The sequence below is a fragment of the Pagrus pagrus genome (assembly GCF_965226575.1).
Source record: "Pagrus pagrus genome assembly, chromosome: 14".
Taxonomy (NCBI): Eukaryota; Metazoa; Chordata; class Actinopteri; order Spariformes; family Sparidae; genus Pagrus; species Pagrus pagrus.
In genome coordinates this window covers 7,554,657-7,568,707 of record NC_140198.1, presented here as the reverse complement: position 1 = coordinate 7,568,707, position 14,051 = coordinate 7,554,657, and the positions used below count along the sequence as shown (strand labels likewise).

The 14,051-nt window shown below is 41.9% G+C and overlaps 1 protein-coding gene across 1 annotated transcript; it reads right to left on the bottom strand.

Annotated features, from left to right (window-relative positions):
* Positions 1 to 16: 16 nt before the first annotated feature.
* On the bottom strand, positions 17 to 11,088 carry LOC311269842 (uncharacterized protein). Its single transcript, XM_084374309.1, has 14 exons — positions 10,941 to 11,088; positions 9,922 to 10,810; positions 4,500 to 4,569; positions 4,264 to 4,413; positions 4,015 to 4,173; positions 3,752 to 3,913; positions 2,317 to 2,532; positions 2,053 to 2,193; positions 1,842 to 1,904; positions 1,666 to 1,723; positions 1,423 to 1,548; positions 1,223 to 1,337; positions 731 to 882; positions 17 to 584 (listed from the first exon to the last, which is right to left on the bottom strand). Exons 2-14 carry the CDS (start codon positions 10,462 to 10,464, stop codon positions 458 to 460), a joined length of 2,082 nt encoding a protein of 693 aa, XP_084230435.1. The 5' UTR covers positions 10,465 to 10,810; positions 10,941 to 11,088; the 3' UTR covers positions 17 to 457.
* Between the last annotated feature and the right edge of the window lie 2,963 nt (positions 11,089 to 14,051).

The following is a 14,051-nucleotide window of genomic DNA, read 5'->3' as shown; positions in this document are numbered from 1 at the left end:
AACAAAACTAGGAAAATACTATAAAATCGCTTTATTTTGCCGTATTTCAAAACTCAACTTGGGCAGGACTCCAGTTTATTGTTACTGGAACATTTCTACACTGGTTCATATTCATAAATCTTTGGTTTGTAACATTGCAACTGCTCCCAAACACAGCAGCTATCACAACCTAATATTTCTTTAACTGGGAGGTAATCTTCCCTTCTTAGATTACAGCATAATTAGTGAATTGAGAGCTACATAAAAACCTTAGAGCCACACACATCACAATACATGTCATAAGAAAATGCATTTTTTTAAGAATCAGTGTCAGTTGTGAATTCTCAAGGAAAACTGTTGAATACACACACACTGTGTAAAACTGATTTTGGACTCCACATTAGTCGACTCGTTCAAAGTGTTCATGGCACACTGTGGTTAATAACATCTAGGCTGTGTAATCTACTCTGATACAGAGTTATTCAAACTTCTTCAGGTGGTTGTAGAGGGACTGGACGTATGTAAACACACACATGGGGTCTGGCTTGTCCCCCATCTCCAGCATGTCCTCCACCTCGATCAGACGGAGGCAGTCAGCCTGCTCCCTGAAACGGAAAAGTTGATGGTAAACGTGTCAATTTTTTACAAATACAGCGAATGCTATAGCTACAATAGAGGTTACTTCTTTGTCGCCAACACTCGTAAAAAAAATCGCTCAACAGCTTAACTAAGTTCATTCGAGCCAGCTTACTCTGCGGTGGTGAACGCCAGCTGGAGGTTGTGTTTGCGGTTTGCGGTGTCCAGCGTGTTGTAATCAAAGTCCAGAGGGAAGAAAGAGTGGACCAGAGCGCAGAACGCCATCCCATCACTCCAGCTGGACGAGAAGTTCTGGATGTCTATGTTCTGAGAGACGGGTGATAATGGCATCAGGTGAAATGTTTCACGTACATTTTGCTTTTATGCATTTATTCCGTTGCTCTCATTTATCTTTTCTCTACATTACTGTGAAATTGTGCAGTGTGAGATTATAGAAAACATCTTAGGAGCTACTTTGAGATCATTTTGTGTTTTCTGACCCATCGTCTTATTTCCAGAAGCCTGTTGTTCATTTCAAACGTGTGTTTTTGACAGTATTTTCTCTAAATCCAAAGACTTTTCAGGCCTTATTTAAAACAGACTTTTTAATGACGTTTTTAAACAACAGAAGTTTTATTTTTGGGTGAAAAATATTCCACTGTCGTACCTGATAGCCGATGGTTTTTGAGCGGCACCACTCCAACAGGATCTGTTTTATACCGCTGGCACTGGACGCGCCAAAACTCTGAGAGCGCTTCAGTTTCGGCTTTGAATCCTTCGGCCTGTTCAAGAGAAATGCAACTCACTCATATCTGGGACTGAATGTGTGGATCGGGATCAAAATGAAAATATTTTAAAGACACTCACTTTATAGGATCTGAGCTCATCCTCTCAAACATGGCCCGTTTGGCCTGAGCCCCATTGGAGCGTGGGAGTGTTTGTGATTTTATCAAATCCTGCTTAAACTCAACCCCACCTGCCTTGTTCACTTTCCTGTGGAGAAAACGGTGAAAGGCAGATAAAAATTGAAGCTGGCGTATATTGACAAGATATTTCTGTTGCGTAAGTGCAATCTAAGAATAGTTAACAGGTTTCAGGGTCGCGACTTACTTGTCCAGATTAGGTGAGAAGCCAGATTTTATGATTGATTTGGAGGGAAGTAATTTTTCTGAGGAAACACAAAAAGAAGAGACATGCCGTGAGATTAAAAGAGACAAAAATGAAGAAAAAAACCTTTGTACAATGACTTATATAACCAGCCCTGTTGAGGGTTTACTATATTTTACCTGCAGGCTGAGGAAAGCTGACACTTCTCTTTAGACTGGGACTGGGTGTCTTGAGAATTGGTACTGAATTAATGAGGTGGGACAAAAAAGGAGAATAATTGGAAAATTAAAAATCTCATAAAATATGTAAGACAATGGAGAGATTAAAAAAAACAAGGAACTACCCATGACCTTTATTTGAGACACAGATCCTGTCCTTGGTTGAACTCACCCCGTTTAAAGGGATATTCCCCAGGTTTGACCGCAGGATCCTGTGATGCTAAAATAATTGAAGACTGAGTCGTGGTTGATGACTCTGTGCTGGATGTGGTCATGGCGGAGAGCGTCAATGGTGGCTTGGGTTGAGTGGCGTCTAATGAAGAAAGAAATAAAGCACAAAACTGTCACTGAACATGTATGAATTAACAATTCAAGCTTGCTTTGATGATCATTTTGTTTATCTCCAGACATTTCAATATCCTGGAATTGTACTCACCGTGTATAAACGGGTATAGGCCTACGCCTCTCTTTACCGTCGGTGATTCTGGTACTGAAGGATTCGGTGCAGCAGCAGGAGTCTGATCAGGTTTGGGTGCAGCAGAGGTCTCGGAGCTGTTTTTGGTCACAGCTGTGAGAGCAAAATGGGCCTGAGATCCAGAACCCGACTGCTCCTGGGATAACTGCGACCTCGACTCCTTTGCTCCAGATGTACCTGCACAAGCAAAGATGGAATGAAATAAAAACATAAATGTTACAAAATCTTGTGGTTGAAATATGAAATTGATCGCAGGAGGAAGAGAGGTGGACTCGGTGTGTACAGCATCGATGCTCGGAGCTCACACGCAGTTAAAAGTGACAGTGTTGACCTAAAGTTGAACTTTTAATATGAAGATGCCAACCACATTATCATCACCGTCTCGTTGCTGCAGTTTACATGAACTCTGGCGTAAATTAAATTAAAATGTTTTCAGATTTACAGCCTAAATAACTGTATATATGTTTAATGTTTCATTTCGTTAGTCAACCCTGTGTTGTATAATGAAATTATACTAAATTACCTTGAACCTTGAAATCCCAGCAGCTTATGTCACACACTGTCGTCGGTTTGTTCAGCTAATATTTCCACTGTAGAGTGATGTTTAACTCGAGGGTTGAATTCTCCTTGTTCGTGTCGTATTTTTTCAAAGGAGGAAAGAGAAGGATGCTCACCACCGCTGGGTTTACATGTTTACATCGCCTGGATGTCCACTTCTTCTTTTTTAGCCATATATGAACTGTGGTCCAGAATAGTGCCACTAGAGGGCAGCACCGAAATATGTTGGTTATTAATTAAATGTAATTGTTACTAAATCAGCAAACTGAAGACAGATTAGGACCCTGCATATTTATTAATTGTTTTTTTGGTAAGAACTCAGTATTTATATGGAATTCTTGCACATGGAAGTCTGTGGTTATTTCATATAATGAGGTGTGTCAAAAATGTGTTCCCATTTATCCTGAATTTTCTACGGTTCTTTAAAAATGACAAGAAAAATACACACTTTTATTTCTTTAATTTCTTTTTACACCCGTGTTTATAGTGTTTATTTTTATTATTGTGGGTGCTATTTAAATTTTTTCTATTATTCTATTTTGTAACAAGTGAGTTTCCCTCGTAAGGATTCAATAAGTCTTAGTCAATAAGTTGATTACAGTCTTGCATTGAAGCGACTCGTCTCTGTCTGTAGCACATTATCTTACCCTCTTTATTAAAAATATGATTCACAAAATAACACATTTTTCAAACATTTATTTTATAAATATTTGTTTATTTTAGATTTGGATATTTAAAATGAATTGCTGGGATATTTGCTGCTGCGTAAGTGCTCGAAATTCACAAGCATGAACATTTGAATGCATCTCCATAGTCTGAGTGTTTGTCAAAGACCGACCTCTTCCAAAAGGATATTCTCCTGCTTCTCCTGTCGGAGCCTCTGTTGGAGAATGGACAGCTGCTTTAGGCACAGCTGCTGGAGACTGGGCAGGTTTGGTGGCAGTCTCAGGATTCAGTTTGCTTTTCATGGCAGAGACAGGAAGATGAGGCTGGGGTTCATCTGTAACGAGTGATGTGTTTGTTTATAGAGACAAAGCAGATTCTTAACATAAATGAAGGAATATATTGATTTTACGAGACAGAATTAGATTTTCTGCTCACCAGATTTAGCCGGAGTCTCGACTGACTGTGCTGGAGTTTCTTTTGTTGCTTTGGGAACAGACGCAGGAGACTGAAGGACAGCTGGAGCTTCACAGCTGGATTTTGTCATTGCAGTGAGGGGAAGATGGGGTTTGTTCAGAAGACCTGATTCTTCCTGGTCTGGAAGTAAAAAAGATCAACTGAAGACCTCCATTCCCTGAATATTAAGCATTACCAAAACATATAATGTAACTTGTAAAACCAACTGACCAGGTGTGTTGGGAGTTTCCACGTTGGACTGAACAGAGTTAGTTAAGGCAGAAGACTCTAGATTTGGCTTCATGCTGGCGGCGAGAGGCCTGTGAGACTGAGAAACAGCCTCAGCAGTTTGGACTGCGTCAGAGTCCGCTGATGAGCTTTCTGAGGAGACATAACCAAACATTACTGAAGGTGAGGTCAGCTTGTCGGGTTACCTGTGTGGAGAACGTCTCAGATGATCTGCGTACCTTGTTTACCATTCTCTCGTGCAGTCGTGGCAACGTGGGCATCACTTTTCTCTCCTTTGGCATCAGTACCCTGTGCAGGAAAGACAGGAAGTAAAAAAAAAACATGCAGTTCTGTTATTTAGCAACTTTCATGAGCAGAATTGGCGCTGCACTGCAGCGATGAGTGTCTGTGGCATGTTGTTTGTTTTGCAGAATAATCAGGTGGGAGAGTCCTTCTTCACTGATAGATCAAGTGTGTCAAAATTGGCATGAGATATAAACACAGGTGTCATCAAGAGGAAAAGATTACAATGGTTGTATTTCATGCCAAAAGTATGTCAGTGTGGAGGGGACAGACAAATACTGATGCTGTTTTATCATTTATTTTTAGAGAATATTTTGTTTTTTCATTGACTGTAGTGACGAAAACAAACTTAGCAAGATTATTAATATGTCTTGTAAGATCGTCGGTCAACAACATAACAGTGTGACTCTGCTTTGTGCACCGAGTGACAGCAAAAGGACCCTCAGTGGTGCATCAAACCCTCTTTATGGTGAATATGAGATGTTACCATCAGGACGGAGGTTCAGGGTAACACCTTCAGAGGCTTCCCGTGCCCAGAGATCCCAGAGATCCTTAACCAAAACCTTTTGATATGAGGTGTGTGTTACATACACTGCTGGATATTAATATTTATATGTATATTTATATTCTTCATTGTTGGTGATGATGTTATTAGTGTCTTTGTCTGTAAAGACACACATTTAACAACAGAGGGAGAAAGAGAGGAAGAGAGAGAGAGAGAAGGAAAGAGAGAGAGAAAGAGGGGGAGAGAAAGAGAGGGATAGAGAGGTAAACAGAGAGAGAGAGAGAGGGATGGGGTGAGGGAGAGATGGGAGGAGGGGGGATACAGCAGCCACAGCAGTATTAACAGCTTAACTAATTGAGATATGAATATAAATAATAGTACAAGCATAATAATAATAATAATAATAATAATAATAACAATAATAATATAAGACAGATAGATTGTATGTCGAGATTGTATCAATACATTGCATTGATGCTTAAGAAAAGGATCTGAAGTAAAAGGAAAACGTGTGTTATAAGTTTGAAGAGGAATCATAAAACACAACAAACCTAAATGAAATAATGCGAGAAACCCCATTTCCTTTGTCAGCCATTACCTCAGGAAGGTACCTGAGTGATGTAAGACACACAGCTGACTGTCTGTTACTATTTGTACATCTGCCTCAGTAACATCACTCACCGGGTTCAACGTTCGTTCGCCCACAACAAACAGAGACGGCTCTTTTGTCTTTCAGACCGCCGCACGCTGTGGAGCTAAAATTAATTTTAAGCCTTTATCATCTGAGATAAATCTGTCCGTGTGCGTGTGTGTGTGTGTGTGTGTGTGTGTGTGTGTGTGTGTGTGTGTGTGTGTGTGTGTCTGTGTGTGTGCTGACTTCTCTGAATGTGTGATGTTCAGCTGTTAACAGTTGAAAACATCTCCTCTGACAGCTGTGGCCAACAAACCCATGTTCCCACTGAGAGGCTATTTTAGATTCTGCAATCAGCCCCTTTGCAAGAGTTTCCGTTCCACTCCTCTTACATCCCAATATAGCCTCAAATGGATGCCTCGGAAATCAGTGAGTTCGCCCGAGCACTTCAAACAGCACCTAAGTTTATCAGCCTGTAGCATGGCCTGCGTTTGCCCCCTCACTCACACCCCCACAAAGCCTTTTGCTTTCCAGACACACGCGGTGATCTGGCAGCTACGTAATACAGCCATTTCAGCCGGTCCGTCAACTGGTCGTCAGGAGGGAGATTAGCACCAGCGTGATCTGTGGGCTCCTGTAGGATATCACAGTCCGACTGTCTGACCCTGTTAATCCCTTCAACCTCTGCCTGGGTTTACCTCCATACCACCGTGGCTCTGTCTTGGAGACGGACAAACATACTTGAATTGGAGACGACAAACACATAAACACAGGCATGATCATTATGTCAGCAGTGAGAAAACATTACTGACCAAATGGTTTTTATCACCATGGAGGAGCGACAGAAGCCAGCACTGATTAATATGTTATCGCACTGCGCTTTTTACAACACTCTAACAGTTTTTAGCTATTTTACAGATACTGAGTAGTCTTACAAGAATGACCCAACTTTGAGACACCTAAACCACCAATCAATCAAGCAAACACACATGGGAGGAGCGTTGAAGACTCTTTTAGCTCCCTGTTTGGGTTTTACGGCACAAAACTTCATGTTTTGGCGCAGCCTCAGCGCTCTTATCAATCTATTTTCCAGCTGTATTCATCAAAAAAGCTCAGAACCGAACACACTAACACAGACAAAGTTAGCAACGAGCTGCTGAACACAGTTGAGGATTTAGCAGCCAGGTAATTCTGGGGAGTTGGAGACCAAACAGAACTAAAAGGAGACTTCGGACTTTGATTCTTCAGGTAGACACAAAAACACAACCCTAAACTAGAATGGTGCTCAGTAGGGTGCATACCTCAGCCAAGGCCCAACAGTCTGTACTCACCCATAGATAACAGACACCGAAATATGCCGGGTTTTTTTCATTAAGATCTGTGAATTGTCCCCTGAGAAATTAGTGAAAAGTTGAAAGAAGCCCTCCCTCACATTGTTAAAGATACTGAGAAAAGAAATCCTTCATCCAGCTCTGCACCGAAAGTTAATGGGGTCTATTCTGGGATTTGAGACCCGTCCTCCATCCAAATTTAGTGAAAAATCCGTTAACAAACAAACAGACACGTTCTTGGCGGAGGTAAAAGTAGTTGACATGGCATTCACTGTACAGAGTAATGTACCATGATGGTGCAGTTACATGTATCTTTTACTCTTTTGCCGGACCACCCTGCGTGTTTCTTGCAGAATCTGTGCACGTCGACATTATCGCATCTCAGCGGCCTCAAGTAATACGCAGCTGTGATTTTCTAATACTAACAGAGCGGTGTCGTTTGTAGTCCTAAAACCTGGAAATCAGTTCGCATTTTTGCACATCCGGTTCCCTCGACTCAAAGTCTATGAGTTTTTTAAATTGGTTTTCAGTAAAAAGCCCTTAGGTGTCTTCAAAACAGTGGCTGCTAACAAGTGGATAAGTGAGACTTTACGTCATCATGTCGAACACGGAGACTCATCGACTCGTCAGTCCGTCTTTACAGGCCGACTTCAGTTACAAACTATTCTAACTTTAACTTTACAACCTGTAAAGTAAAGTGTGTGTCGTATAGTGTGTCATGCGACCGCAGTGTAGTCAGTTTACAGCCTAACATTAGCTTTTTATTTGATTTACGCTTCAAAAATCACAAAAGTGGTTAATCTGTGAAGATTATCTTGCTGAAGAATACGCGAAAGTATCATAAACTTAAAAAATCTCATTGGTTGTTCATCGAGGGAACCAGGGCGATGCTAACTTCCGGGTTAGCCTAGAAAAACACGTCATCCCTACACCCCTCTGTGTCTGTCAGCAGCACCCTGACATGCCAAAGAAAAGCTCAGCAGCTCTGTGTTTGTGTTCAGAGGAGGAAAGTGCTTGGCTCCTAACGGACACGCCTGACTCTCTCCAACCTCCTCGTTGTGCTTATGTCAGGCATTCAGAGCGTGTGTGGATGTACCGTACGATCCCTCCAAATGTCACTGCGTAGATCACTGCAGCATCGACCGGGTCCATCAGAACGTGGTGTCACTTCCAAAAACATCAGACATGCATATGTACTGATCCGCCTTGATCCATCAAGACCGCCATGTGAGGACGTGGATAAGAGTCAGGATTAGACTCCAATATATATTTAACCTCCGACTCCAGCCACGAACATTTATCTGGAGAGCAGCGGTGATAGCATCAGCAGCCAGTACTATTATTAGATACTATCATCTTGTTATTTTCAGTTATCTAGTGTCATTAACCTTGGATATCCAAATTACAACCTTTACCGTCACTGTGATTAAAGACTTACATTGACCCTCATGGATTTAAGAACAACCACGCCACCACACACACACATGCACACGCTTAAACCCTTCCCTACCCCCCCCCCCCATCTCAGCCCTCTGCTGCTCATGACCCTGTTTTCTGACAGCAGGTCCTCCAAAGGGCACATGTATTTTTGGGGTTTGGGCTGCAGCTCTTTGGAGCCTCTGCGCGCTCTGTATCGACTTCAACGGCACTGCAGCTTCCTCCTTGGAGACAGGTACAGATGTGAGGACCGCAAAGTCTAAATGATCAGCTCCTGATTGATTTCCTCAGATAATAAAAGTCCTGAAGTCGTGGAAGTGAAATCAGGTCAGCAGTCAGGGATGTAGCTGACGAACCGGAACAGTATCCGACACGACGCTGCGTGCTTCTGTCCACGTATTGTGTTGCATTTTTGTATGACGTCACTCACACGCCACCCTCTGAAGACAGATGTATAAATAAATATCTGTGCCCTAATCGTTCAGGAATCTCGCTTCACAGCCAATCCAAGTCTCAAATCTCCGAATGGAAAGTTGAATTGCATCTACGTCCCTGTCAATAATACCTCCCAGCCCCACACACCCTGAAGAGGGACGACCAGCTGTCCCGTCGAAACGCAAACCCAACCAACATTCCTCTGCCCTGAAATCAGCGGGTCTTTAGCCCTCCGCTATGACGTACCACGGTTTGAGATAAGATAACCGCCTGATTCATCACTTAATGCTCCATCATCAACATCTAAGTTGTTCAGTTTAGTTCATTTGACGGCAGCTAGCAATGGTAAGCATCTCATGTTGCTACCAAGCTGAAGCCAATACTTTCTGAAATAAAGCTTCAGAAGCTTGCAGGTCTGAAAAGTGAAGTCTGTGCGAAAGTGTCTTAAACCTGCATTATTTCTAACGGCCCGGTTTCAAGAAGAAGTCTGATTCTATGTAAGCTTATGAGGAAATGAGGCTTCTGCTCACTTGATTTATTACCTCAGTAAACAGTTTCCTGGTGAGTTTATGGTCTCAATCGCTAGTTTTAAGTCTTCTTCAATGGAGCATGATGTTCATTTTGTGAATCATGGTCACATTTAGAGTCAAATAGACGCTAAAGCAATTTCAAACATTTGCTGGTTCCAGCTTCTTAAATGTGAGGATCTTTGCCATTGATGATAATAAATTGAAGAGTCTTTGGGTTCTGGACTGTTGGTCCAAAAGAAGCATTTTAAAGACGTCACTCGGGGCTCTGATGAGTGTTTTTTTTTTTTTTTTTTTACATTTTCTAGACATTTTACAGACTCAATAATAATCATAATCAACAAAATAATCTATAATTTAATTTTTCAGTTGCTGTCCTACAGACAAACACATCTAATAATGTTGTCCATGCTGGTATCCCTCTTTTGTTGCAATCCAGAGGCAGGTATTCTTTAAACCGTGTGTCTGTAGAAGAGCAGAATGAGTACTCACGTTAATTTCTGCGTGTCTCTTTGCTCTCCATGGAGGAGGTGCTCGGTTGTAGGTGGGAGCTGAAGCAGGAGCGGTAGCATGGCCCCATCCTCCACTTCCACCTGACCCTGACGGATCAGAGTATGTGGAGGTGGACAGACTGGACTGGCTGCTGTCAGATCTTCCAGAGTTGACCAAACCTCTCTGCTCCTCCTGGGTCCTGGACTGTATCTGTGCATGTCCATTCTCTAAACCATCCTCTACGTTCTTCGCCTTCACTTCAGCAGGACTCCTCTCGATCTTCACCCCAGCGAGACCCTCCACCAGGCGGCTGAGGGCCTCCATCTTCGCCCTGAGCTGCACGTTCTCCTCCTGCAGCTTGGTCACAGCCCCGGCCAACGGTCCGTTTGAAATGCACAGCTCCTCGATCCTCTGCTCGATGCGCTGCTTGAACGCACTTACATCCACGTGCACCTCCTTGATGGCTGCTTGCAAGGTGGTCTTGAACTGGACCAGAGCCTCGCTTACCATCGCCTCCTGAACGCTCTCCGTGGCTACATCCATGGCTTCTTTCTCGACTCTCACCACCCCAGAAGTTAAATGAGTAACGGGGGTGGTCGGTTCAGAGCTCAGGAACCAAACCTTCAAATCTTTTCTTGTCCTTTTTCAGTTCGTTCTCCGATTCTCGTCCTGAGTTCTTCACCAAACGGTTTATCTACAATTTCCTTCCTTCTGAAAAACTTTCAAAGTCATCTGACACGTTCCATGCCACCTTTTCACCAAAGTCGAAGACGCGAAAGGGTTTTAAAGGTTGGTCAGGGTCGCAGGGGGGATTCCTCTCATCAGAGTCCCATCAGGATCCATGGAGGACTTCTCTCAATGTGCGTCTTCTCTTACTCTCCCCTCTCATCTGGTCAAAGTAAGAGCGGTTGTTATTTATAAGTCATGGAAAAACTCATGCACAATGTTATCTTGGGAAAAGAGGCACGGACAGATCAGGTTCTCAGCTCATGCGGGACTTGAGGAATGATCAAACTAACCTTTCGAGGGGCTCCAGTTGAGGTAGGCAGACGATTTTGTTCCGTCTTCCTTCGACTATTTGTTTCCTAGATGTCCACCCCTGCTGCCCCCAGCTCAGTGTGTTGTCTGAGCTATCTGCGGTCTCCTGAGCCGGGGGAGCAACAGGTTTGCCTCTGTATTTTGGGACATAAAGGGGGCGGAGAGAGGGGTCCAACAGGCAGGAGGGGCCAACATTATTCAAATGTTTTTGTGTCTCTTTGCTGCTTGTAAAACGGTGGTACCAGACGGTGTGACGGCAGGTTCCCAAGGGTCGATTTTTAAGATGGTGAATGCTTCAGTTGAAGTGAAGTCCAACTTCAATCTGAAAAAGGTTACTCAACATCAAGATCAACATATTTTTAATATTTTTTATTTTTGATGTTACCTAAAAGTGTAAGGTAGAAGAGACGATGTTAGAGGAAGTCCGCTCCATGTCTATTGTCCATATGTTGCAGGTCTGTGGACCAGTATCCAAAATTAGTTCAGGCCACTCAACCTTCATTTTAAATAGATATTAAATACAATTATTTTGTTAGGTAAAATATTAAATTGAACTCAAACAAGAGTGAAGATGTAGAGACACTTAGATCTTGGGTGTTTTTTGCTATTTCTTCAAACCTCAAAACAGGAAAATTAAGACTTAAGAGACTTAAAAGACTTACCACTTTGGCAACACCTCATATTTAAACAGGCAACGAGGAAGTTTCTTGTCTCTCTGACTGGTGATCGAGTCAGGCTGATTACCTGCACTATTTCTATCTGCTTTCACGTCTCCATTATGGATTAAAAGAATGAATAAACTCACTTTCTGTCTTTTATTGTCTGCAGTTGTTCCTCTGAGGAAAAGAAAAATGAGCCACATAATGTTGCTTGGAAACTGATGAACATGCAGGTAATTAGGTAACTAGTGTTCGGTTAAGGTTAGGTTAATCGCAGTATTTCTAGTAACATTGGGATCAATCAACTGCGATGTGACGTAATTTTATCCTTAAGTTGCAGAGAGTTGAGTTCTCTCCACCCAAATACCTGAAAATAGGTATTTTCTATTTGAGAAAATAGCTATTTTCTATCATCCACAGGCTTGTATAGACGACGAGAGAGATGGAGTCTGCTCACATATGGACAATAAAAACACAATTAATACATGTAAGTTGCAACAAATTGTTACATAGAGCCTCTTTAAACTTCAAGAAATAGAGAGATTTTGATTGTAGTTCATATTGTTCTGGAGGCTGATGAAGAAACGTTCAGATTATTCCCCACAGTGTGAATTAAAGTTAACTGGAGTCCCACTGATGGATTCATTACGGGTGTAACGATACATCGATCCATATATATATATATATATATATATATATATATATATATAGTATGGGGGAGTTATCAGGGCCTCTATGGGTCACTGATGTGGTCGTAAAAGTGTCAAACTAGGTGAAAGAAGGTCTTTTTGTGGGTACATTGTGCTACAGGAGGTAAAATTAGCTCTTTTTTTGTCCCAGACGATGCCACTGTGTAGTCTGATCCCAGCATTTCAAATATTAGCTCTCAATTACGTCCAACATGACATCGATTCAATGATCAACGATCCAATAGCATCGATGCAAAGTGAGAACATCGAATCATATCGCCGTCATCGCTAAGAAATGCCTTTATTTTGAAATTCCCATGACACTATTTATTATTAGTGTTTTTTCTTACCTTCAGGATTTCATAAGCTGCCTCTGTTTGTAAAGATTCCTATAAAACAGCTTGCATTGACATTCCTGCATTGGTTGACATCGTACACGACCTCAAATGATAAAATGATGGTTATTAATTCTTGCTTGTGATTTACATGCTGCCTTTAAAGAAATATGGTGTTCAGAAAGTGATTTAAAGAATCATAGTCTGGTTTATTCGACCAACAGATTTAAGATTCATTAACAGGTTTATTCTTTCGATGAGAGTGTGAGATAAACAAATGAGCGTCACCACACCACCGTCCACGTCTCTGTCTTATAAAACTGTCTTCCCTCCAGCAGCCTCAGGTGTCAGTTGAGTCAGCAGTGCCTCTGGGTGGTCATGACTTCACATTACAGCTGAAAGATGACCTACAGGCACCAGGACCAGACAATGTACATCATTTTTATTTGACGCAGGCTGACGAGTTTCCTCAGATTCCTTCAGGACGTCCAGCTGGATGTTATCGTCTCTTCTCCGTCTGAACACCACACGACCACGTCACGTACGTCCAGGTGATCCCACATTATGACAGAAGGGGAGTATACTAGTGTGATTAGCATGTGTGATATTTTGCCTGGGAACAATTTCAGAGTGCCGTGAGTAATTTTTTACATCCATAAAATGTGGAGGCGGCAGTGAACACAACACAGACGGACACTACTTTTACATCTCATCATTGAATGCTTTATATTTAGGGGTGGAACAAGATATTGATACGATAATATATCGTATTGGCAAAAGGAAGCGATATATTGTCTGGACACTGGCGCTACATTTAGTTATTTTGATTAAAACAGTGACTACCTTCATGACTCCCTTTCATGAATTTTAACATTTTAACTCCAGGACTGTTCCAGTTTCTGGCAGTTCAGCCTTTTTAAATCAATATAATAAGTATTTTTTCTTTTCAGTCCCGCAAACATCGCGATGTATCTTAGATGACCGCTTGTATCAGGTGTCACAGACTTGCTGTATCATGATTTCATTGTTATTGTGGGGAACGTATCATGAGTTATTTTGGGATTCACAGCCTAAATCCTGAGAATTCACACTTAAATTAATGCGGATAGTCATTAAAACGCATGATATAGTAACTAGGGAGTGATTTGGGAGGCAGCCCTGAGTAGAAATAATAGATTATGGCCCCTTTTAACAGCTAAATATTTACTATCATCAATATTTTGGTGTTATTGTGTAAAGTTGTAGACCACATTTACTATAAAGCTCCATGAATCATCCCCCTACAAGAAACTCTGCTCACATGAACACAAAGTCGAAATAAATCAAAGTCAAACACGGCGATTTAATACGACACAAACACTTCAGACACAAGATCACAAGACAAGAAAACAAAACACGTGTTCAAAACA

Bases quoted from the DNA above. Each gene is read 5' to 3' on its own strand.
- LOC311269842 (XM_084374309.1), bottom strand. From the start codon at position 10,464: ATGGATGTAGCCACGGAGAGCGTTCAGGAGGCGATGGTAAGCGAGGCT. The intron at 4,570-9,921 runs GTGAGTACTCAT...TTTCCTGCACAG, and splicing joins AGAGACACGCAGAAATTAAC to GGTACTGATGCCAAAGGAGA. The intron at 4,174-4,263 runs GTCAGTTGGTTT...TTTTACTTCCAG, and splicing joins GGAAACTCCCAACACACCTG to ACCAGGAAGAATCAGGTCTT.